Genomic DNA, 26,962 nt, shown 5'->3' on the forward strand with positions numbered 1-26,962 from the left:
TGCAACCTTCAGAGAAAAAGTCCCTAAATCAGTTAGTAACTAACTCAACTTTGCTAACTTTGGAATAAGGAAGTATGGGAACCGCCCTGTCTCCCTATTTGTTAACACGTATAATTAATATGATTGAAGTTTATATTGCTTAGATATAAAAAATCTTCCCAACATGGAATTATTATTCTATAACTGTTGACAGCTTAACATGAGCCAATTTTAATTCAACTAATCAACGTTCAGAATACTAATTACAAGGAGTAAAAACAGAAACATCGACAGCTGACAACAAAATAAATTAGGTGCTTTATAGAAGTTTAGTCTATGTCAGTTCTTGTATGTTTCCATATTGTGAAATTGATACTATGACGTCATAATATATAATTTAAGGTGTTCCATATTTTTATAAGACGTCGTTATCTTTATTGTATCTTGCAACCTTTTCTCCTAAAAGAAATAGACAAAAAGTCTAAAATCAGTAGGTAGCAAGACAATTCCTTCCAACAATGGAAGTTTGATTTTATCATTGTTTGTAATTGTTTATAGCTTAACAAGAGCTAATTCGAGTTCAACCAATCAACAAAATTAAGAGAGATCATTTTAAGGTTAAAATATGAAGGAAAATCGATAGCTAACAAAAAAGCACTATATTAATGCGTGAACCCCGTGATAACTGGATGGGGAGAAATTGATCCATAGAGTGAGACCAAAAAAATTGATCCATTATTAGGAAACAATAAAAAATTTTAATATAGTAGACAGGAATTGATTCCTAATATTAACAATTAAGTTACTTCAATGGCGTATTTTACTATAAAAGTACAGTATAGTATACATTCAGGGCCGTCATCACTAGGAGGGAAGGATATCACCCCCACCCCCATGAAATATTTGAGTCAGGAAAAAAAATGGATCTCACTCTGAATTTTTGATTACTACTGTTGTTTTAAAAATATACATGAAGCCCTTTTGAAAAATTAAAAAAAGGTATTTTAGAAATATGAAAAAATATTTATTTCTAAAACGTCATCAAACTAAATATCAAAAGAGACCAGAAAAAGGGATTCTAAAGGGTATAGAAAGGATCTCAAAACAACAAGGAACATAAAAAGGCCTTCTTGTTAATCAAAATGGTATTTTAGTATATTGTTGGGGGAAAAAAGGTACAATCTTATTTTTAATCAGAGTAAAAAAAAAATGATATTAGCGGAAATTTTTGAAATTAAAGTTTAAAAAAAAAATCAAAATCCTGGTACTGGTATTATTTACATAATGCATTTATTGTATTGTTGTAATACTTGCATAGTAAATGGATTTAAAATTTGATGTAATCAATTTTACTTGTGTTTATAATTTACTAAATAAATGGACTTGATTTTGATTCACGATTCTTTGGAATTGTGAATATGCCTTCTATATCTTCATCAAATAAAGAATAAAAAGTTAGACAACACGATACTATTGTATTGTAATAAAGAAATTATTTTTTATGGATCCTGATTACTTTTTATAGACATGCTAAAATTCTATTATATGTATTGATTTTGGGAACTAACGTTGAGAGTATAAAACTCTAGCACATTATTTCAAATAGTTTAATTCAATACCTTATACATATATATCAGTATATATTTTACGTATACATTTTTTCAGTTAAATATATTCGTATAGTGAAATTGTGGATGTACATACATACAAATAAATGTTTATGATACTCTCGGTCCAAGAATAAATTTTCTTTCGATTCAGTTTTTAGGGATTTTTTTTACCTATTTGGACAGGAAAAATAAAAAGGTGAATGGATGTCTCACTTCCTGATCCAGTGATAGGGGAATAAATATATATCAAAATTGAGATATTATGCGACTGACTGTATTTATTTTTTTCCCTGTGTTTGCCGTCGAAAATAAATATGTCCAACAAATTTTAATATAATATTTTATAAAAATGAACAAATTGCAATTAGCTTCTAAGCTTTTATTGGTACAATTTATGAAAATCAGTTTATTGCTTCAATTTCTGTTTTACCAAAAAGGGTTTTTTTCAATTCATTTTCATTTGAAATTTGAAAAACTCTGTGGGCACAAATAACTCCACATATAATTTCACTAGAGAGCTACAATTAATGTCATTGGATTTGATGTCATGCAAAAATTCTAAGTTAGTGTGGGTTGACCAAATCAATTAATTGAAATCGGATTTATTCCGGAAACCCCAACATTTTAAAGATCTTTGCGGAATTGTCAATAACTAATTACTTAATCATCCACGACTATATGTTGCCATTTAATATTTGCAACTTTAGTATTAAACAACAATCCCTTTAAAAACTCTCAATGAAAATTTAATAAAAGAAAAAAAAAAAAAAAAAAAAAATCACAGGGTATTAAAATACCAAAGTTCGATTTGCTCAGTGTACGGACAAATAGGACGGACGTCAACTATCTGACATGATAAAAAACAAAATTTTTAATTGTGTAAAATAATTATGAAACAAAATAAAACTTTTCAAATTTATAAAACTTATATAGTATCGTCAATTTATATCAACACTTTATTCTTACTAACCCTTTGGAGACACCGAAAATTTGCACTAAAAGTAGCACAAATGAATATCACAATTTTATTTGAGAAACCCATGGAGGCCAATATAACTTTTTTAATTCAAATCAAGTTTTAAACCAGGGCTACAATTCTTGAATATTTTAGCTCACACCTTAAATGTGAATACAAGGCCTGTGATTGATTCAAATATGTCTTACATATTTGGCTGTATGTATACAATATATACATATATTAACTAAAAAATATTTTCTTGATTATTTGTACAAGATTGTTTTATGTTGAAGCACCACATATGTAGGTATATGGTGCATACAAAAATCTAAAAAATTATTATCATTTCATTTGCTTGCTATTCCTAATTATTTTTTGTTGTGTAATGTCTAGCTGTGTTTGTTTCTTTCTTTACGTTGCACAAAATAACAGAAAGTAATAACATACAAATAATATTTTTTTCTGCATAAAAAATATTTGTCTTTGTTGAGAGTGGGTTAATAAAAACATGATATACGCCTTTATGTTTAATCGATAAAAAACTTATTTACTTTTGGAGACTAAAGGCCTTGAATTACTATGTATTTTTTTTAATGTTTTTTTAGTCAAAAGTATATGAGTGTGACTCATATCTACACATGTCAAGTTAATATAATTTTGATGTTATTATCAACACTTATTTTCAATTAAATATTATTAGTGTATATAATATAAATTATAAACCTGCTTATATTATAAAGATTCGAGAAATTATGAAATCGTTTACGATGGTATTAATACTATTTGTATTTACTATTTAAGTCCTATAAGGAGTTTAGTCCATTTTTATTAATTCCTTATAGTGTTTTCGTAATGACAAAATTTTTGCACCAGTTCCGGAACTAAAATAAGTATGAGGATTTTGATTCTTTTTTGACTAAGAATATACAACAAAAATGTCGTTAAGGACAATTCATATTCACTAACAGGTAGTGTTGTGTCGGTCCTTATTTAAGATTGAAAACTACAGTCACGTCCAGTTCAGTCTTGGTCTGGTCCAGTTCAGTCCTGCATATCAATCCTAAAAAAATATAAAGTACGGTACTTGATAACGTCACTATTATTTATTCTTTTTTTAATCCGTTTTAGAACTTACAGTCTCAAAGCTGACGGTCTTCAGGAAAGATTCCTATGACGAACAGTTCCAGTCCTAAGACTGGACTGAAGTGAATAAATAAGGACTGACACAACACTACTAACAGGGGATTTACAGGATTATTTTTGAGGGGGGGTTAGTTAAAAATTTGATGACGTTAAACGGGTAAAAGACAATTTTCGGGATCATAAATTTTGGGGGATTATGTCAGAAGCCTATTTAAGGTGTGAATTTGTCTGTTATAAAAATTCTTGTCTTCTAAAACATTTATTTTACTCCACAAATTAATTCTAGCTATTGTAAAAGAAAGGTCATTTGAAATTTTGTTCTTTAAAAAAACAAAATGTCACTTGAAGAAAAAAAAAGAAAATCTTCAAATTTCTGAACTGTTCAGTTTTGATTATAATTCTCTAAATTATTTGCAAAATAAGTTCATTCATCTCAATATTTATATTCGTAATGATGTCCAACGAATAGCTATATAAGTACATCACATTTATTGATCTATATCTTTTGGGATTTTAACTGATTGTTGCTTATAAATTATAAATAGATTTCTTAACAATTTGTAAATTCATTTCAAATTTCAGCTATCGACACACAGTCATCAAAGCCCTTCCACAGTTACGAAAATTGGATAATGTAGAAATCACGCCAGGTGAAATGGTGGAAGCCGTTTCTGTAGGATTGGAACTTATACCACCTCATGATAGAGAAAACAATGGGTACTCAAGCTATAATGGTAGTTGTAATAACAGCAAATCCTCACCTGTAAGTAAAATGCCTTTAAAAGATTTTTATCAAAGTAGGTTAGTTCTATTATATGATCTTCACATTAGACATGAGCTGTAGTCAAAATATTTTTTTATCCGATATTTTACAAATAATTAAATGTACCCATATCACTGAAAAAAATTGTTTTGTTTATTTACAATTGGTTTGTTTCGTTTACCAACATATTCATATCCTAAGGATACAATATTTAAAAAAAATCATCATTAAATATTTACTACTAGCTTTTCAGTGGCAAGACCTTATTAGGGGCTTGAATCTCTAAAATTTTTGGAATTGTAGTAACTCAAGAACATGTTGCTCGTTCATCTTATTTTAGGCCTTTTTGTTTAATGATTTACTTGATCGAAAAGGCTGACTCGTGAGAGACAATTTTTTTTTGTATAAGAAAATTTAAATTATTATTGTTATAAAGTACGGATTACTAAACTGGATCCCAGTTTAGTAATTTTAGCAAGGTCACCATTTAAAAATATGATCGATTTTAATGGAAGACAAACTTGACAAGCTTTTAATTAATAAATCTAATTCCAAATTCAATTCTCATTTGATTCTCAAATTTATTGTTTTATTATGTTGGTACAACCCACATGTCTACAATATCTATTTATAAAATCATCATTTTTGCATTATTAGTTTGTTTTTTCTAGATACAAAGGTTACACGTATTTTGGTGTGCCGTACAATGTTCTCCTATTTAATTATGGAAAGAAAAAATCAAATTAGGGTGTATAAATTTTTAAAAAAACTTTTGAAAATATTGTATATTCTTAAAAATCTACAATTTCCGGAAAAATAACTATTTTAGAGGAATCAACATCTTTCAAAAGTTTTCGAAGAATTTCATGCTAAATTGATTTTTTCTTTCATTTTTTTAATACCTAGTAGATAATCACAGAGCACAACAAAGGACATCTAACCTTTGTATCTATTAAAAAAACCTAATAATATATTAAAACCTTGTGGAAATGTGTACAAACATAACAAAATAATTAATTTGAGAATCGAAGGATAATTAAACATTTGATACATTGTACTTTTATTTGATCAGTTGAAAAGTATGAATTATTTATGAGGCTCAACTGTTAAAAGCTTTGAAAATATGTTGTTTTTAAAAGTGTACTCATGTTTTAACAATGAATTTGAAAATTAATTCATTGTTTTACCCGATGAACCAATTTCTATATAATAAGGTTCAAGTAGTAGAAAAGAAAACAGTAATCCTTAGCATTGTTACTATATAATGACGTCAAACGGATATGACACTAGGAATTTATTTCAAATGAAATTTTACTGAGATTTGATAAGAAATGTATTAGACAAAATGTGCTTACGGGGAGATAAATTACAATTAATTAAATTAATTTTTATCAATAATACTAAAAATTCAAAAACGTTCCCAATTTTGGACAAAAAGAAATACAAAATATTTAAGTAATCAAATTTTGCATAATATTCTGTCAAAAATGATAAATTTCAGAAACATTCATCGAAAAATGTCAAATATTTATTAAAACGAAAAAATTAGTTCAAAATTTAATTTGAAAATTTATTCGCCGTGATTAAAGATAAAAAAATAAAAATAGGTACAGCTCTGCCTCAGAGTATAGCTAAATTGTAGATTTGATTTTTTTTTTCATTTTTGAACTCGTTTTTATCGATAAAAAGGGTAGTTCTTTTAAACATTCGGAATTTTCTCTAGCCTCATTCATCCCCTACAAACATGTAGTAATACGAACATACATTAATTGAGAGTAAGTCCAGTACGAATGTCACTCTTACCACGTCAATTGCTCATTTTGTATTCTTATGACAACATACCTCTTCTTCTTTTAATTAAGAACAAAAACATTGTGCATTTTGTGCAATTTAAATAGAAAACGCGTTTTTTTTACTAAGGCGGTCGGGTACACTACTTGATGCGTCAAAAATTTAGAAACCGTGTCGAATAGGATAGTGTGGACCCACTGACGAGGATTTTCTAGAGGTTTAGTGATCTGGAAGTGGCCAAAATTCTCCAAAGTCCTACTATGTTTAGAAAAAAAATGAGAAGAATCCTGACCTATCAATGAATGCTATCGTAAACAGCATTGGTGTAGCATCCTGACCATCGTGTCATCAATGAAGATTTATAGTATCATAGTGTTGCACATCGGAAGGGACATCTTCTAACCCCGTCAAACGGAGAAAGGGTCATCCGAATCAAGCTAAAACAGAAATCTCCAGTGAAAGATCTTGTCTGGTTCTTCTCAGATTAGAAAAATTTATGTCATAGCCAGAAGCATAACTCGAAGAACAATAAATAGTTGGCAAAAATGATGAGAGTATTCCTAACTTTAACAAGTGGGATGGTGAAGAAGGCAGTGAGACATTTCCGAGGACGTTGTCGAAACAACAACAAAAAAGGCAACGTTTTTGCAATCTCTTCTGCACTGTGTAAGTACCGAGAAAGCTGCAGAGAATGTTCTCATCTCCATCAAAATGCCTACAACATCAAAAATCCCACCATATGGCCATATAGAACCAAAACTTCTGCAGCAATAATATGGCTGACTTCTGACCTGTGTCCATATGGCCCTCCTCCAATCCTGACCTCCCCCCCCCTAGACTTTGTAGTTTGGGGAAGAATGTCTGCAGCACTTCTCATCCAAATTTAAATTCACTCTGAGCTACCATCAGGACAGTGTGGTACGCCATGGACACGGCTTTCATCGTCAAGAGCTGCCTACATGTTAGCGGTTGTGTGAATAAGGCATATTGAATTTAAAATATAGCTAAATATAGTATTTAAAGATAACATATATTGGTTTTGAACGGTCTTTTCTTGATTCCAAAAAATCACGTTTTTCGTAATTTAGTCTTGCTACTCTAAGTTTGGAGTTCCCACTATGTTTTAGTGCTGAAAAACATCCAGGTGGTATCCTTCGAGGAAGGTGCCTGACAGGGGTCTCGGTTTCTAATATACATTTGATCATTACCCCCCCCCCCCTCTCCTTTCTTTTCAAAAAGTATTTTAATTTAATTACTATTTATTAATTCAAAAGTACCATGTTCAGTCTCGCTCTTGCCTTCTTCTCGCACTCTGCACCTATCACTAATCATGATTCAATGACTGATTTATAATGTACTTTCAGGACAGGAATATTTAAAAACGTAAAATGTATAAATAATCATTATTTTTTTGTTGGAAAATTACAAAATATTTTAGTTGTTTATTTATAAAATATAGTTTATTTAGGCTGCTCTAAGCCCCCTTACTATAACTACTTTTTTTTTCATGCTGATTTTCAATACTAATATTATAATATATAAGCTCGTATATTTATATTAGCATTGGTTTTTTTGTAGAACACAAATGAGGATAATCGATATTATGAGGAAGATCGACGTCAGATTAATGGATATGGTGACTCAAGGTCCCATCAAAGAATGAGAAGTTCTTCCATTGAGCAGCAACAACAGGTATATATTTGTTTTATATTTCTGTGAAAGCACTTGGAATGCTTCTTTCTCCTGCTATTTCATATCTTGGATTTTTATATGTATAATAAGAAATAGGACCCTTTTTACGTTATTCCATTAGACGTTTTTTTCTAACCTATTCATAATATTTTGAAAGTTGGTATAAATATTAATCTTTGACTGGGAATTTTGCCGTGAACATTTTCAGCGTGGGTAATTTATCTGGGGTTGTATCTCAGCTATTGATCAGAAGAAAAATAAAACAATAAAATTTGGATGAGATAAAAAAGGAGAAGTGTTTATAAAGACAAAGGGGTCACGGATCTGGATCATGAGTATATTTGGAATAGTACCACCTTTTTCATAGTCATGGTTTTAGTTGAGCATTGAAGAAATGTAAGACACTCCACCTATAAAAATAAAGGAATGTTTCAAGAAAAGTTAGAACTTATAATATGAAAAACATAACGAGACAGCGAATTTGTCATGGGAGGGGAAAAAACTATGATAATTAGTCCAAATCTTGAGTACTATTTTGAGTGAGGCTATATTGAGTCTCATAGCAATAGACCTCCTCATACCACTAAGGTGTCTCTGGTTAACTCCATCAAAGAAGATATAACCAAAATGGATAGGATTCTAGTGAAGAAGGCTTGCACTTCCTTCAGAAGCAGAATTGTAAAGGTTAATGAGTCTAAAGGAAATTATTTCGACTAAGTGGATAATTATAAGCTGTCGATTGCTTATGTTTTTTCTTTAAAAAAACCGATTATATTGCATATTTTGTGAGAATATTTTTTCGTGCCAATTTCGTTGCAAAAATGTATATGCTAAATTATTATGACTATTAATTATTTTAAGTTTGTGAACAAAATTTTTGTTTTTATAAGCAAATATCCATTAGAAATTGAAACTTGATGAAAGTATATTTACCTTTTAATTTTCAGAATTCAGTTAGCCCCTCACGTCGTTTGAGTAATCAGGGCTATGATGAATCTATTTCACCTCAAATATCAAGAATGAGAGTAAAACATCCCCCTGAAATACATCAGGTAAGAATAGAGTTTGTATATGTAACACAACTGGATTGTTATTGGTTTTTCCCACCTGCATGATAGTTTTAATTATTGTCTAAAAAAAATTATGTAGATGTCTAAAATACAATGAGCAGCTGGGACTTTTTTTTACATTAATTTTATATTACGCTTAAAGCTTATATTCCTAATCAAATAAGTAATTATTTTACAAAACTGTTACTCATAAATGTAGTTAGTAGAAGTGAAAAATTAATTTTGATGTCTAAGAACACTCTATACATTTAACGCACACTCTTTTTTTCATTAATTATTTAGACCTACTAAATTATTATTTTTATATTATTAGAATAGTAATAAAATTAAAGATATAATTAAATTCAAACAATCCTGTAATGATTGTCTTAAGGAAGTAAAATAATTTTTTTTACTGGTAATAAGTAAGGTAACATGAAATAAATAAATTAAACCAAATAAAATTATTTTGACTCTTGAAGACATTCATTACACGATTGTTTTAATAAAATTCCCTCTTTCATTTTAAAACTGTTAGTGTAGTATTTCGGTTTGAAAATTCTATAACATTATGAAACCTTTAAAGTCTAGACCATTCTTGTAGTAAAATTCGGTTCACTACAAAAATCGGTATTGATCCAGTTCTACTTCATTTTCAAAAGGTTTTTAGAAAGTTTGATATATGAGGGGAAAATGACTGCTTTTTGATACGAAAAAGGGGGGGGGGGGAGAATTAAGAATGGCCCATGAACTTATATGTGGACCAAAAAATTGGTTTAAAAAAATCGCTTAAGATCCAATATGAAAAAAAAAAAATCTGTTTTGAACCGAATCTCAACATAATAACTATTATCGCTCTTGAAAAAAAGAGCCCATTAATGGTCAAAAAAAAAAGGAGGGAGGGGGGAAGAGTGTGCGTTTATTGTACTGAATATGCCTTTACTTAACTGAAGATCATTTGAAGAGTTTTCTATTTCCTTTGTAAATATGCAATTGTGACAACCTTTGTCTGTCTATAGTAAATAAATGATCTTAAAAGTTCATTAATGACATGGAAGTGTGCGTAATACTTAATGTAGTAGTTAATAATTGATTGAAATTAATGTAATTAATCCATAATAATATTGTAAATGACCGATTTCCACAAAAATAGGGTTATCGAAAAATGAGTCATCATATTATGGGCTCCTCTCCGTCCAGGTATACGGATGATTATGGTCGACGTTATAGTCTTCAACAGGAAACGGTAATTAATTACTTTAAGAAGGGCTGGTGTTTGTCTTCTTACTTTGGTGACGGAATTATAGTCATTTTAAACGGCAATGCGTTAGACAATATTTTTCATTTTTTGCATAAGGATATTTCTTTGCCTATCTTTTTACTTACCATTTTGCTAATTCAGAGGATCGGAAGAGAGAGAGAGAGCAATGTTAATACACCACATAGAAAATAAATTCCTGATAGATTGGTAATCCTTCTATATGATTTCTTTCCGCACATGATGTTATCATAGTCTTGATTCAAGCCTGATATACTTTTATACTTTTATGCACTAGAACAGCCTTTTGTTCAATTCTTTTCTTCTTTATTTCTTATAATTTTTTTTAAGTAACATTTTATAAGGAACTTTTTTTTTTCAATTTTCAATTAACAGAATATAACTAATACTGGATCGTCGAATTCAGAGGCAAGTGACTCACTCCGCGTTGTCAAGGGACATCATAGCGCTAGTGTTTCCCGTGCTTCTTCTGCAAGTAATCTTTATAATGTTGGGAAATACCCATCGGGTGGGCTTCTCTCTTCTTCAGCCTCTTCATCGATTACTAATGTATCCAGACACTCAACAAATTATAATGAGGTATATTTTGGAGGCCTTTCCTATTTCAATTACATTTAATTATGTACATATAATATATTTTTTCCGTTTTTAAATGTCCTTAAATGTTGACTTATACGTTGGTACATTCATTTATTTACAATATCCATCTCTTTATATTATTAAAAATTTATCCTTTAGCCAATTTATTAAGTTATCTGCAAATTTTCAAGCCTTAATATAGAAAAAAATACTCCTTTTTAGATGTATAACAATTCCTCCAAGATTTTTTTTTTCTGAAGTTTATGGATGTTTTTTTTTTTTTTTAATTATATCTTTTTTTTATAAATAAATTATTCCTGTGCTCCAGTTAAAAATTTATCACATTATGATATAAATAGATTTATATAATTTATATAGGAGTCAAGGAGCATTGTAAGCCAACACTATGATCAAACATATCATCAAGTAAATCAACAAATTGAATCTGCACAACAAATTATTTCACAAAGACAACCCACTCCGGAACGTCCTTATCCTAGAAGACCTAAGAATAGAGTAAGGCTTTCAATTAAGCGTCTGAAGTACTTAGTTTGAATTTTATTTAAGCGCACATCATTACTTACTTTGAATTTTATTTAATCGCACATCATTACTTAGTTTTATAGAAAGTAGTTATAGTTCAATAGTTAAATGCATGTTCTTTAATTTAAGTTGTGATTGAACCATGTTTTTAATTGTTAACTATGTATAACCATTCTTGGTATAGATGCATAACCGTCCAAATAGTTTTTTTGTTAAACATTACTAATGAAAAGTTGTATGCTTATAATGTCAAAAAATTCTAAGCCTCATTTTTATGAATTGATTCTGACGTCCCTGAATAGCTGAAACTGATGTATTTAATTTATTTATGTTTCAGAATTCAAATATACTGTCGGCCGTTCTTTGTTTGATCAAAGAATTAGATGGACCAAGCCTGGAGGTTGCCGAAATGGCTGTTCGATGTAGAATGGAAGAGTTAGAAGATTAGAAAACAGAAGTATCAAATATCATATCATTATAACTGTACTATAGTTCTATTGAGTTATTCTCTTCAAATGATGAGAATATCTTATTTTTCTCCTTGGTGCTTGACTCTTCAATTTCATGAATGATTTTTGTTCATGTGTGTACTTAACTGTAAACTAAATGTAATTAGTAACCCATAATAACGATTATAATAAAGATAATATAATATGTAACCAAATCAAAGAGTACATAGTAAATTCCTTGGAACAGAAACAGCTTACGGGTTTCTTACAGGCTTAACTTAGGCTCAGGACTTACAAGCGTACCTAGGAGTTTGGTTCGGGGTGATAGATTGGAAGCCCTTGCATGCACTAATTTAGAAATTTGATGATGATATTAAAGACAATTTTTATTCATTCTTTGTTTTATCAAGGAATTACATTAGACTAGTCAATTTCTAAGTTGTTTGGTATCACATCATCACTAACAAATTTTGGAATAGTTTTGGAGGTAGCTCAACGGCCTTTAAGTTTTCAAATTGACGTTTCTTCTTCACATATCTTCCAAACACACCTAGACATTATTTATTTTATGTTATGACTCCTTTAATTTAATGTTTATTTTCACTCATATTTCGTTTTGAATCAAAGATTATCATTTAAGAATAAAATAGTGTTAACATTTTTTATATAAAGAAGATTTTTTTAATATAATGAAAATTAAATTATGACAAAAAATAAATAAAACATGCCAGTGTTTGGAAGATAATTGTTAAAGAAAACACAATTAAAAAAAAAAAGTCAATTTTTTTTAAAGCTTCAATTTCGTTGAGCAACCTCTAAAACTTTTTCAAAATTTGTAATTGATCATGTTTTACAAAAATGTATATTATACGAGCTCAACATTTCTTTAAAAAAAGCTTAAAATGGACCATAAAACGGGGCCAGTTTTTAGAACAGAATAATTATGAAATTAAAGAGAGAATTAAATGAAAAAAAACATGTAATCAATGTTCCAAGAAGTTAAAATAGTTTTTAATTTATCTATTCATTTAATGTCATCTATATAATAATTTATTAATAAAACAAATTATTTTAATTCTTTAATATATTCATTACACGATTGATTTTATTCTATTCCATCTTTCATTTCATAACAGTTAAGCCAAATTAGACTAAAAAAAATGGTAAAAAAACAAAGAATAAAAAGAGTTTATAATGTATATAGTATTCCCTGGTTTTATAAAAAGGAAGTTTTCTAGTTCAGAAATATTGTGTCATTACGTCATGGCCGGATGATCTTTATTTTAATTAAATTTGGTGCTTAATTTAAGGATCTCTAAAATTAATTCATTCTAGACCCTACTGTTACAGTATATCAAACAGCCTAACGGTAAATGAAATGCAGCTATCTAAAGTTAATTCTATGTATGTAATTACAAACATATATAAATAAATTACACAAGACCACGAACTAATCATAATATTACTATAAATACTATAAAATGATTATATTAGAGGGTAAAAAATATTGATTATTTTCTAATATTAACATTAAAAATATATCAGTATTCATTTAATGGGGAAATAAGAGGAAAATAATCAATTATATTGATTCAATGTTGGATGTACTTAATCTTCAATTGTTGAAAATAAAGATATTAATTGTTTTTCCAACTATACATATCCATAACTAATAAAAAAGTCTTAAAAATCAAAAAGGTAATTATATTTGAGAATGACTAATTAAATGTGAATTAGTGGTATTTGAGATGGTGTTGGTGGTGAGATAGATGGGATTTCCATTTTGTGTGGAAGTACACACCCGCTGCTGAGAACGCTTTATTTCAATTCAACACATGTTGGCTTTATTAAATCTAAAACATTCCCGAGATTGTCAAGGTTTTCTATTCTTTAAGATGTTACCTGAAAATGTTTAAGTCTGAAATTGCTAATGTTAGTGGAACTTTCTCTAAAAATGTAATTACAAAAAAGGAAATAATATACATATATCTACAGCCCAATCAGATGGGGTACCACATCTATCAACTTTTTTTTTATGTATACATAATATGTCTATGGACAATTTTTTTATAAATACAAGGTAAATTATAATCATCAAAACTTAACAATTCTACCTTTCAAAATATAGAAGTTTTGTGATTATAAATGTGCTTTGTTTGTAAAGTAAAATGTACAATGATAAATTCAATTTTGGAAACACGAAAATTATTAACATCAATTGCGTATACACTGTAGAGATATAATAGAAGTTGTTACCAACCTTTATTCCACCCCCAATATCGGTAATATATCAATATTAAATTTTTTTTTCTGTAAAAATGTCTTCAAAAAGATAAAATATTATTTTCTACCAAAAACTGTTATTCGAAATTTGTTTTAACTTAAGACAGGCCTTTTATTTAAATCAGAGGTATTTATTGCCTCTTATTAATGTGTTCTTAGTAGATACAGTCAGATCTAGTGTCATGGATTGGAGTGGGATATAGATGGGGGAAAAAATTATGTTCTAAGGAACATTTGACAAATTATATTTAATTAAAAGATAATGAAGAAGATCAATTCTTTGATTCAGTACTGACTCTTGTAGGAAAACATTTCTCAAACTTGTATTTAAGTATACAATTTTTTTCCATTTTTCTTAAGCAAATGTTCAAAAGGTGAGCTCTCCTGACACTGAATACATTTTCTATTGTCATGTTTCTAAAATAAATGTACAATTTTTATTTTTATGTATTTAAATAATAAATATATGAATATATTTTGACATGCGCAAATAAAATGTAGATTTATATGTATGTATAATATATATATATAATTTTCTTATAATTATTTTTTAAATATCCTAATGAATAAGATTACGATCTTCTTTTTTTGCTATTTAAAAAAGTAACTGAATTCAGAGTACATATCTGTATATAAATAAAACTTTACAAGGGTTGGATGAACAAGCTTCAATTTTAGACAGATACTTTATATATATATATATATTGAAGCCAAATAATATTCAGTACATAATTTAATATTGGATTGAAATTTAAGTAATTACTAATTACATTTTATTACAAGTGAAGAAATATGTATATAGTAAAGAAATATTTTGGGAGCGGATCACAGATAAGAGTTTATGTGTGGTTTTTAATAAAATATGTAATGAAAGAGGAGAGTACTTAGAAAAATTGAATTGAATTTTTGTTAAAAATAAGAACTGTATAATTTATTATTCATTTTTCTAATGATTGGTATATTTTTCCTTATTCGTGTGAGTGATTTATACTTTCAAATATCTATTAGTACTAAGTATAACTAAGAAACTGTCTTGTTGTAGAACTGTTCTCATTTATTTATAAGTTTATTTAGCGTCTTTCTTTTTCCTCAATGAGATATTTTTCTTTTCAAAATATGACTTCCATTTTGTTTTTTCTTTTGACTAATTTGACATGCTGTGGATGATGATGACTGTGTTGATGGCCATGGTGATGAGTGTGATGTCCATCAGTCGTATCTTTATTTGCTTTGAAGTCAAATACGACACTATCTGTTCCAAAATTTGCTTCGAACTCAGTTTCAATGTTAATGCTCGGAGGTTTCCCCGTTGCATTTTGTACGACAAGGAAAAGTTTTGTTACTATTTCAATCACATGACCAGTTTGAAGTACAAAGTCTCCTTTACGTTTCATGGTTTCTGACGACAGACAGCCAGGGATATGAGCTTGACTGCGCATCTCACGCATTGGACTAGACTAAAAAACAAAATATGTAGAGCATAAATATATATATATATATGTTGAAATGTAACTCTATTGACATGAAAATTGAAAGAATCCCGGTAAGTGTAAAAAAAAAAACGCCTAAGAGATTTCATAAAAAATATGGCCCCATATCTGCTATTACGTCAATATAAACGTACAATTAGGCAATGGCCAAAAAATGAACGCGTAAACTTTTCCCAAATTTACTTTTTTGTTGACTAGGAGGCATTGATTATATTGCTCTACGACTAACTACACAACCCCCATGAATTCACAACTAGTTAATTCAATTTAAAGAAAGAATTCTGCGAAGGGAAGAAAAAATTCCATACTCATCTTGGGAAGGGAAAGTTTTCATATAGTCAAGGAAATATCCACAAGATAACAAATGCATATTCCCACTTTTTTACATTGCTTTTGATATAACTATAGTGCTCCTTACCTGGTAATAACGTTTGAATTTTTAAAACATGGAGGACTAATTTATAAGAGAATGCTTATCTTATAAATTACCAGTAATCAGTATGCACTCTTTTTTTTAGTGATGGGACGATTAATCAGAATCACAGAATTGGGTGCTTTTTCTGGAATTGGGAAAATAATGTTTAATTTGCGATTCCTCTTCTTAATTTTTTAATTACTGTTTTATTACTTTCCTAAATTATGAAAAAAATAGCCACCTTCCAAAAAAATCAAGGAATTCTTATTTTATTACTAGAAAATTGAATATTTGAATCTTTTTCCAAAACAAATTGTTTGTTTGTAATAAACAAAATTGAATATTTGAAATTTAATTTTTCAATTTTTTTTTCAAAACAATTCTGAATCTAATTTCTACCCCCCAAACATAGTCCTGTGGACACCTCTGATAGCAAAATAGTATTTTTTAACAATTATTTAAAATATTAAAGAATCGGAATAGGTATCAGCATCGGGAATTTTTGCTAGAATTGCATCAAAATCGGCATTGGGTATTTTGTTGAATCATACCATCATTAGATACTTTTTTTAAATAAATGTTCAGCGTATAATTGACAATTTTTATATCTCTTTATATAAGGCTTAATATAAAAGAAAATGTTGTTTTCTTATTACGAATTAAATTCTCATTATATTTTAAAATTTATTTTTTATTTTACATTGTTAGCTTGATTTCGACGAATAAAGTTGTAGAAGTATTTTAGTGTGCTTTGCGAATTTAATTATTGAAAAAAAAACTTGAAAGAAAAAATCAATTTAAGGGAAAAGTCTTTCAAAATTTTAGAAAGATTGGAAGTTCTTCGCTACGTAATTATAGAAGAATAAACAATCTTTCAATAGTTTTTATAGAACTTTCAACTAAATTGATTTCTCCTTTCCATTTTTTTTTTCAACAGTAGAAAATTGGAGACTTACTAAAATACGTCATTCCAAAGTAACAATGCATAATACTTGACATTGTCAAAATACGTTGTGGGAATGTGTACGGACATTTAAAAAAATTGAGAATCGAATGAGGATTGAATTTGGGATTAGGTAATACCAGTTTATTTTATCAAAGTAGTTTGTATACTAATGATGTAATGAATCACTTCTTACCGCTCTAACATGGAAGATGGCAATATCATCGTGATAAGGACTAAGGGAGAGCTTGTAAATTTCTGATGCAGGGACTCTATACTTTATTTGCATTGTTCTTTGGTCCATTATCAACATAGAACTTGTCGAAATGACAAAAAGAATAGGCACAAACTAAAAAAAGCAAGGTTTGATAAGAATTATCTTCATATAAAAATGTATATATATATATAATGTTAAGTAATTTATATCAAATTAGGGGGGAAGAATATTTGAAAAAGATTATCAAAATACTTGAAACAAATAAAAAATTATACAAATGGTAAGACCCATCCCTGAATAAAGCATGTTAGTTTATCAAACCTTAGCGTTGGAGCGTGTTATTTTGTTTATTATATCAGCAAATACGACGTATTGATCATTAGTCTCAGTGCATATCTTCTTCCATTGGGGATTTTGACGCAATCGAACATAATCACCAAGAAATGGATGATTAATACTATAAATAAATTGTTAGTAGTTGATAATTTATTATGAGGGGTTTTGTAAAAATTCTGCTTTAAAATTTGTTTAAATGAGTATCAAACAACACACTAGAGAAATGGATCACACACAAAGCAAAAAGAAAAAAAAAAAAGAGCACTCCTTTCGGACCTTCCCATTACTTCTGTGAATTTTATTAACGATGTCAGCAAATACGACATATTTATCCACTTTTTGAAGTGAATTTCGTGATAATGCATCTCTCCAAGTTGGATTTTGACGAAGACCAATATAATCTCCATGAAATGAACGTTTTATACTAAAATGTAGTATATTTATTATATTTGAAAAATGTCAAATTGAAGATTGAAAATGATTTTGGTCTAATTTCTTTTGTGTAATAACTCTGTTTTATATACCTTCTGTAGTATGAGGCCTTCCGGTCTTTGAAAATAATACTGGCAGTAACTTTTTCTCTCATTCTATTACGAGCAATTTGATCAAATCGTAGACGATATCTATAGCACTATTTAGATGGAAGACAAATCAGTTAAATAAAAATTAGACCTAGCTATAAAATTTGAGGATAGTACCCGCCACTTATGATATAGTCGCCGTATGAGTGTGTTTGATTCTTTGAGAAACCTAAAGGGGGAATGTGGCCACTCTTTAGCTAATGGACTTTCTGAAGGTAGATTATGCGCTAAAGCTAGGAGAAATCGTCGCCGCTGTAAGATAAATAATTCAAATAACATTTAAATGGGATAAACATGGGATTTACTCATTGCTAGAGTTGTATAAAATATGAATTGCCAGTATGCAAAAATAAAATAAAATGAATTTGGTAGTCCTGACTATTAGAAGAATGTTAGGGAGAAGAGGAGCTTTTGCTATCATTGTGTTTTATTTCATCAGCTGTAAGAAAATAAACACAAATCACACTCCGTATCTATCAAGGACATACGCAGTAATTACTCCGATGTCAATCCTCAATTCTTCTCTTTGTCTATCTAGGACTTACACTTTATACTTCAATGTTTTCACTTGAATAATTTAAGAATTATGATTAATGCTTTGGGAAAGGAAATAACCTTGTTCTGTTTGCAAATAACAAAAAAGTTCGCACTTGATCTGTCATATTTTATGCAAATTTACTCATTATCATTCATACCTGCCATGACTTAAATGTTCGTTGAACAACAATGGAAGCCCACTCTTCCCTCCTTCTTTGTTTTAGTTCAACAATATGAGATTTGTTTTTCCATCGTCTCCAAAAATTTGAAATAATAATCTGTGCATTTCGAACGCGATTCCACTTTTGACGATCCTTGTGGCCTCTCCAAGTCTTTTGAATTAGGATACACAACTCATCTAACCTCTCCTTTCGAAGCTCCTCTAATATTTCAACCTATGGTTCGAAATAAGGATCTTTAAAATACTTAAGAAAATTATATTTTATATACCGTATTGAGACTGCGAATAAATATTTTGGTCCTGCCAAACGAATAATCATTCGCAGAAATTGGAAGCTCTCTAAGAAGATACGTAACTCCGTCAACAAACGAACCGTTCCAAAAAAGGCCATGTATGAATCGACAGCAGTTTATATCGATCTAAAAATTTCTGATAGTCTTGTCGATAGCTATACCCATTCCGATATAACATCATCATTTCAATCAGGCTATTTTGGTTTTTTTTAAACAACATCATAATTAGAGTGATAAAATCTCAAATGCTATGCTTACCATAAATAGCGTATTTGATGTTGAACAATAGATAGCTCAAACATTTTACTATTTTTATCTTCATTTGGTTTAATACAACGAATAAAATGTGCGGACTTAGTGCCAATGCTGGTTAAAAGAGCACCGAGAGAAATTTTAAACTGTGTCCCAGCAGAAGCAGGTCGACGCCTTGTAGTGCGTTTAGGATTACCTAGAAGGACAACCATTGTTATAAGAGGATTCAATGAATTCCTTGTATCATCGTAATACTCACCCTCAGGAAATAGAATTTTCAAAAGAGAATGATCACATTCATACATAGCAATAGACAAGTCTCTATGTAATGAATCTGCGTTATGAGATGAGAAATTTCGTACATCATAGGTGACAGTTCCTGCAAAGTGTTTTATTCGAAAACAATGGGACGGTATTTGAATTTTCTGAGCATTTTCTTTGTGGGAATTGTCTTTCTCATCTTTTTTTCTACGTCTCTCTGGTTCGTGTGTTTCTAAATGAGGATGAGACTTGAATGGTTCATTATTCAATATATTCAGGAAATGATTATCCATTTCTAAAAATGTTTCGAATAAGGGAGAATGTATATCCATAAGACTTTGATGGCAAATTTCGTCTAGAGTTGAAAGGATTCCTTTTCCATTTCGTTCTATGAGAGAAACAATGGGGCTATTAGAAAAAAATGTGATTTCCTGCCATTCAATGCCCTCAGAAATATTTTCTTCTTGCTCCTTAATTAAAGTTCTATCTAACACAATTTGATGCAGCTTCTCATTGGCAAAGTTAATAATAAGTTGTTCAAATCCATTAACATTAAGTGTCTCAAATCCATACAAATCAAGGATTCCTAAATTGCGATAGCGTCGTGATGCTCGTACTTTAAAGGAATCGTTAATTCGATTTACTATCCATGTAAAAAGGCGTGCATACATAGCTCGAACAAGAGTATCGCGAGAATTAGCTGCCTCTGAAGCACTGAGATCGGTAACTAGACTTTCCTCCTTAGAGACAATACTCCGAGTCAAAAATCCATTTTGAAGGATAGAGAACTCTCCGCAGAGAAGTTCGCAAACATCATACAACTCTGTAAAAAAATGATATTGTTAATTTAATTAATTAATTAAATAAAAAACAATTCACCATAATCATTAGCTATTGAACAGCCTTCTGTTCCATCCATATTTGTATCAGGAAGAAATTGTAGATTTCCCAGCTTTAAAATAGCAGATATAATCGAAAAAATATCGAATATCTCATCAGATGTAAGTCCAATATCTTCCATTGCTTTCTGAAAGAATTAAAAAAAATTAAAATTGCATTTATCTTATAATACTTATGGCTCCAAATCAAATATTGACCGAGACCAAAGTTGATAAATGTTTTAAAAAATAATATATTTTGGACTGCACCGGCCTCCCTGGGGGTATTCCTATCAACAAAGAGGGGTTGATTATATTTATAACTGCCCACTCTTTCATTCTGGATTTAATAAAACAAATGATAATAGGATATTCAAGTTTTGCTATCATCATCTAGTTTTTGCCAGTTTTTTTTTAATAATTTATGCTTATTTTAAAAACCAAGTATAAAACATGGATTTACCAGATACTACATTTTATTGACAAAATATCTTCAATTCAGCGCTAAAAGGGTGCTATCTGGTTTGAATTGTATAATAAAGTTTATATTTTAAGGATATATAACTATTTATTTGAACTAAGAGATGATACAGTTAACTAAAATTTTTGTAGTATACTATTACATGTAGCTATTGAAGTATAATATTTGTTAGCAGCTAATGATATTGACTGCAGAAAATTGCAGCTAATAGTCAGTGAAATATTGTCACAACTTCACTGTAGGAATACAACAATGCATTGCAGATAGGATTGCTAAAACAACACGGCTTGGTTTTGCATTAAATAAATTAATAGTACAAGGTAGTTATCATATAGTCGCTTCTAAAATATGGAAAAATATTGACATTTGAACAGAATCAAAACCTCCATCTATCGTTATCCCCAAAAAAGTATTCTTTTATGTTAAACCAGCTAATATGTTTTACCAATTTTAATAAACTAGTTTTTATATGTCGCAGTCTAATTTACCAAATTTCCGGGTGGTGAGTTTGTCAATTTTAGTACAAAAAAAACTGTTGTATAGATATACATAGGATAAATACTCCATTACTATTACTTATCAAAAACTATCATAATACCGTCAACAAAAAATAAAGTACATTTAAAGTATTACTAATATCCTTGGACGTTTCTTACTTCCACATAAGTTTATTTTATCCATGAGCATTAAGTATTGTATAATTAGTTAGGAGTATTATAGTAGTTATTGAGAGGTAATGTACCCTACACAGTTCTTATTAATATAGACTATAACATTTATTTTATTATTGTATTTTAATTTATAATTTATAGTTTTAAATTTTAAATAAACTTCTTAATATACTTTATATACATAGAAAATTGAATGAGTAAAAATATTTAACCTTGAATCATTTTGTATATATATTATTGCATCATAGAACCAATCCTTATATGAAACATAAGTTTGATCAATTTTTATTATATAATTTAACATGTTAAGAAAAATATTTAAATATCAATATATACATACATATATGACTGAGTAAAAAAAACAAAAAAAAATAAACGACCCCCAGCAAAGTGTCTTTTATTTACTTTTTATGCTACCTAAAACTTTCTATCGATCGTTCGTGCTTAAGGTAAAGTACTCGTAAGAAGAAAGGTAAGGCTTAACAAAATAGATTTGAACAATGATAATGACCAAAATCGTTTTTCTTTTTTTGTTTAACTGTAATGAAAATATTCGTCACTTCGAAAATGAAGCTCGTTTAAAAGTTAACTACTCTCACCATAACCCTCCCAACCCATAAATATGCCACTCAGAAATAGAATAAGAAATCATAAAGACAGCAGTTGTGGTACAAAATTAAAAATATTTAATAATTAATTGGAGAAAATTGAAGTATCCTCTTTTTTTTCTTAAAGTTAAGTATTTTCTTTAAAATAAATTGCAACACAAAATTTTTAAAGTATTTAACCTCCCGAAGCAAAATCCTTAATCCTCAGGACTGGGGAATCTGGGGGGAAGATATCTCTTGTAGATCCCATTTTATTATTTCGTTGTTTAAAATTTGAACTTTATTATGTAATAAACTAATTAATTGGCCAGTAAGGAAAATTGGATATCAGTTAAAAAACAGCAGTTGTCGTAATAACCAGAAAAAAGAAAAAACAGATTTTTTTTAAAAATGATGATAATTCTAAGAAAAAGTATCTTTTTAATTCAATCTTTCAATCTTTTAATTCAATCTTCATCTTATCTAAAAGCATGTCAATAAAATAAATTTTCAAAACAAATGAAAAAAATAGAAAACTTTGCCTCCCCCTTCATAGAAGACCCCTTAGATGGCCCCCAGTGCCGGTTTTAGTGTGAATGGAGTCTGGAGCAAATATCCATATCATTTTAAAAAAATTATTAATGCCTTTTTTATATATATATATATATATTGTTCAATTTCTTTTTAAATCGATCCAACGTGGCCGCGTCAATCTCTTAGTCAAGAGATTTAAAACTAACCTTATATGACAATGACTCTTACCTTAGTAATGAAAAAATCTTTCCGATCTTCCTGAGCATTTATCACTTCTAAATGATGAGCTGATGATGTAGTGGAGTTTGTATTTCGAGGTACAAGCACAACATAGTCATCGATACTTCGTTGTAAGAATAGATCTTCTGCAAATTTGAACAAAAGAAAAACATTTATGGTAATATTGAAGTTTGAATCTATATATGTCACTTACTCAGCATTTGAATATCTGCTCCAGAAAGGAGTTGATAGAAGATATGAAAATTTCGCTCACCATTCGAAAAGTCTGTTGTCACACGAAACTATGATTAGGAAAAAGTTATTCACTACATGTATTCAATTAAAATCCAAAATAGGCAACTTACTTTTTCCAATAAATCTTTTTTTTGTTTTTTTGAAAATAACATGTAAATTAAATGATTTAGCAATTAGTACTGATATATAAATATTATAAGTATGACACAATCTTACAATTATGAATATGTCCACCTAGCGGATCCCCTTTGAAATCGAATATAATTTCCATATATTTACCCTACGTATACATTGAATTATTAAAGTAAAAATGCAAAAATTAATTGTCTTTGACTCACAAATCTTGATGAGTTATTATTGGAATTTGTTCTAGCATTACCAAAAGCCTCTAAAATTGGATTGGCTTGAAGGAGTTTGTACTTAATGGCATGAAATTCTTGAGAATGACCAGTTGCGGCAGCTAAATACTGCAATATAAGTTTGGAAGCTTCCGTCTTACCAGAACCCGTTTCTCCAGATAGAAGTAGACACTGATCTTCACCAGTATCCCTCAGAATACGCCATGAACGATCTGTTATTGCATATCTAATTAGGGTAATTTATTATGAATTAGTTGAATCGGGATATTTATACATAATTATGAATTTTTATATTCACATGTGCGGTGGTAATTGATATAGACATTGTCTTCTGTAGGAATCAATCACGTCGGGTGTGTAGAGTGGCAGCTTTTTATATGGGTTAATGGATATTAAAGCAGGGCCAACATTTGTCTGAAAATACATATACTGACGTGTTAATATATATACGAATATATATGTATTTTAAATAAGACAGAAACAAGTAATTAAAAGAAAAAACTTTGTGCACGAATGCTTTCGAATTTCTATAATATGTACGAAATAAAATCATTAGAACGATTTAAAGTTGTTGACTAAACATTTTAATGAAACTAGAGATTCAAAGCTCAGTTGTTTTTTTATAATTATTTTTTATACATATAAAAAAAGTGATGACGAAGAAACAAATATTCACATTTTCATATATGTACATATAGAGGTCATGTTGATTTGATAAAGATACCTACATATAATCCATGTAAAATAAATAAAAACAAGTCAAAATTAAGAGGGAATTATATGTAATGCTCTTCAATGAAAGAGTGACATTAAAGAATTTGCAATTTTTAAAGGGCAGAATTCAGAAGAGTAAATTTAAAAAAAAATAATTAAGTAAAACTTGAATATTTATTGGAAACACAATTGATTTTCACAAAATATTAATAAATTTTCTATTTTTTTGTCAGTTGGTGATTATTTACTTTTCACACCACTTATTATTGTTCTGAACGTTGATTGTTTGAAGTAGAATTACCTGTTTTTAAGTTTCAGGGAATATTTTTCTGCTATCAAACAAGAAATTGTATCAAAGTTGGTGAAAATTGACTCTATACTAATTAATTTCAGGTCTTTCAGTTCAGAGAGACAATTATTATGGCTATATTGTTTATACATTTATATTAAAAAACTATTTAAATGTAGAAACTTTCATAAAACTTTTTTTTATGCAAGTTGCAACCTACGGGTCAAACCTTGACTTTAACTATCTGGAAAAAACATTAATAATTTCCAATTTATTGGATTTTTTTTTTTTTCATAAATCTATATTTATTACTATTAATTTATTTTTAAGGGGGGAGTAGCCAATGTTGGAGATTACAATTGTATATTTATTATTGAATTTAATCAGTTACCTGTATTAATTTCCTACTTCACTAGAGACGTAGTTATACGATTGTATGTGTCCAAGCCGCCACCCCCTTAATCACAGTTCGAACAAAAATATCAAGATAAAGTTTCATGGTATTGTATATGTTGGGTGAGACCGTTTATTTTCAAGGTTGATATTAGTGATGTTCTTTAAAACCGATGGAATCGGGAAGGGTTTTTAACATTTTTTTTTTTTTTTCATTTGATGAATTTAAAGAAATTGTTATTATTTGTTTATACTAGAATTTTTTTAATTTTTTTTTTCATACTTCCATTATAATTTTTTTGTACTTTATGGTGAAAGATCTGTTAAAGTGATGTCTAGCTTGCTGTTTAAAAGCTGCTTCACAGCTGCGTCAATTTCTTTAAAGGGAGGCTTTGATCCACTAACAACTAAAATTATTATTATTTTATAGGAATATATTTATGTTTAGGACAACTGAAAATGTGTGCACACCTTTAAACAGGGACATGGTATTGACAACACACTTAAAATGACAATTTTGCTCTGACACCATGCTTTCACTAAAAAGGGATCTACTGTATAACATATTTATAGAGGTATTTGGGATATATAGATAGCTTCTACTTCTAGTGATTTAACCTTTAAACTCAAACTTATATATACTTATATTGTAACCTACATAGATAGTTACATACCTACATTGATATTATATATCATAATATCTATTTATAGAGTGTAAAGTTAAACAATCTTTTAACAGTATCTGGCTATTTGCCAAGCTTAATAATTGCCGACTGGATAACTCCTCATTTTTAAGTTTTTACTCCGGATATTTTTATGAACAATATACATATAGCTGATTAGAAAATCAAGATTCTTACTTATTTTATACATTCAACCTGATCAACAAACAATATATTTAGGAATCGTTCACATGAAGACAATAAAGTTTTTAAAATATTTTTTAAACAAATATATTTCAAAAATTTATAGTGAAACTTTCAATCCCAAAATGGACAAACAATAAGTGCATCACCTTAATTCATTCAAATGATACACAATTACTAGAAACAATGCTGTAAGTTCATAGAATCTACCTAATTGCCTAATTACAGAATTTAAAAAAAAATACCAATAGTGTTCTAACGGATTTATAATGAAATACATTTAACTTCATTTTTTGGCAAATGAACAACATAGTAATTGTCAAAATAGTTTCTACCTAAATATAAAAATGGAAATGTAGAATTTTTCCAATTTATAACATTTTAATTTATATCTCAGTTATATTTATTAATAACTATTCAAATAATTTAATAGTAACTTATTATTATCGCAGAGGTAAGATATTTTAACTAATTTGGCTGGTTGACCTATTTTATAGACTTTATTGTTAAGCAACCCCTTATCATAGTAGAAGATAAATTACAATACCCAAGTGAAACTTCAATCTTTTTAGATATTTAGTGAGATAAGTAAAGCAATCACTATGCATATATAACGACTGAGAAGTTCTATATATGTAGAGTGCCCTCACAATACCAATATGTTTGTATAGTTTAATTCCGGAAACAAATAACGGAGTAATGATACATTTAAAACGGTACAAGGGCATTCCATATAAAGTGTATACATTTTACGGCACTCATCACATATTTTGATAACTTGTGTTCAGTGTGTTCACCTTGATAATACTTATTACTTTAATTATATTCAAAAATTATTGTTTTCCGTGTCTTTTTTTTCACTTTACCTCCCATTTGATGAAGTTTTTTTTACAGATTTTTTTATAGATGTGTTCTTTTAAATTAATCAATATATCATCTTTAGACCATAAGGTGAGTTGCTTCATTTTTCGATACAATATGTAACGTTAGTACAAAGCAAATGCTAAATTAAAAAAAAATATATCAAATTTCTACGATAGTTTTTGTTTTAATTTTTTAGTTGAAAATGTATGAAAATACTTTTACCAAAAT

The 26,962-nt window shown here is 28.9% G+C and overlaps 2 protein-coding genes across 8 annotated transcripts in view; one reads left to right on the plus strand and one right to left on the minus strand.

Moving 5' to 3' along the window:
* LOC121117918 (uncharacterized) overlaps nucleotides 1-12,050 on the plus strand; it is an 87,375-nt gene extending 75,325 nt beyond the window's left edge. For 2 of the 7 annotated variants that reach the window (XM_040712448.1, XM_071890582.1), the window contains exons 4-10: nucleotides 4,273-4,453; nucleotides 7,823-7,936; nucleotides 8,884-8,988; nucleotides 10,139-10,231; nucleotides 10,640-10,843; nucleotides 11,222-11,359; nucleotides 11,724-12,050. In XM_040712448.1, coding sequence (XP_040568382.1) covers nucleotides 4,273-4,453; nucleotides 7,823-7,936; nucleotides 8,884-8,988; nucleotides 10,139-10,231; nucleotides 10,640-10,843; nucleotides 11,222-11,359; nucleotides 11,724-11,834 — 946 coding nt within the window. In that variant the 3' untranslated portion in view covers nucleotides 11,835-12,050. The remainder of the gene's footprint in view (nucleotides 1-4,272; nucleotides 4,454-7,822; nucleotides 7,937-8,883; nucleotides 8,989-10,138; nucleotides 10,232-10,639; nucleotides 10,844-11,221; nucleotides 11,360-11,723) is intronic. The other 5 variants (XM_040712468.1, XM_040712454.1, XM_040712461.1 and 2 more) reach the window with 5 other exon arrangements.
* Nucleotides 12,051-15,048: 2,998 nt separating this feature from the next.
* LOC121117945 (unconventional myosin-Ia-like) overlaps nucleotides 15,049-26,962 on the minus strand; it is a 30,767-nt gene continuing 18,853 nt past the window's right edge. The window contains 17 exon segments of the mRNA XM_071890575.1: nucleotides 15,049-15,575; nucleotides 17,163-17,315; nucleotides 17,796-17,943; nucleotides 18,044-18,150; nucleotides 18,218-18,352; nucleotides 18,796-19,032; nucleotides 19,088-19,202; nucleotides 19,204-19,305; nucleotides 19,370-19,559; nucleotides 19,623-20,447; nucleotides 20,504-20,651; nucleotides 23,004-23,140; nucleotides 23,209-23,296; nucleotides 23,360-23,373; nucleotides 23,466-23,529; nucleotides 23,588-23,834; nucleotides 23,907-24,022. Coding sequence (XP_071746676.1) covers nucleotides 15,228-15,575; nucleotides 17,163-17,315; nucleotides 17,796-17,943; nucleotides 18,044-18,150; nucleotides 18,218-18,352; nucleotides 18,796-19,032; nucleotides 19,088-19,202; nucleotides 19,204-19,305; nucleotides 19,370-19,559; nucleotides 19,623-20,447; nucleotides 20,504-20,651; nucleotides 23,004-23,140; nucleotides 23,209-23,296; nucleotides 23,360-23,373; nucleotides 23,466-23,529; nucleotides 23,588-23,834; nucleotides 23,907-24,022 — 3,174 coding nt within the window. The 3' untranslated portion in view covers nucleotides 15,049-15,227.

Source organism: Lepeophtheirus salmonis, chromosome 1, assembly GCF_016086655.4.
Source record: "Lepeophtheirus salmonis chromosome 1, UVic_Lsal_1.4, whole genome shotgun sequence".
Lineage (NCBI taxonomy): Eukaryota > Metazoa > Arthropoda > Copepoda > Siphonostomatoida > Caligidae > Lepeophtheirus > Lepeophtheirus salmonis.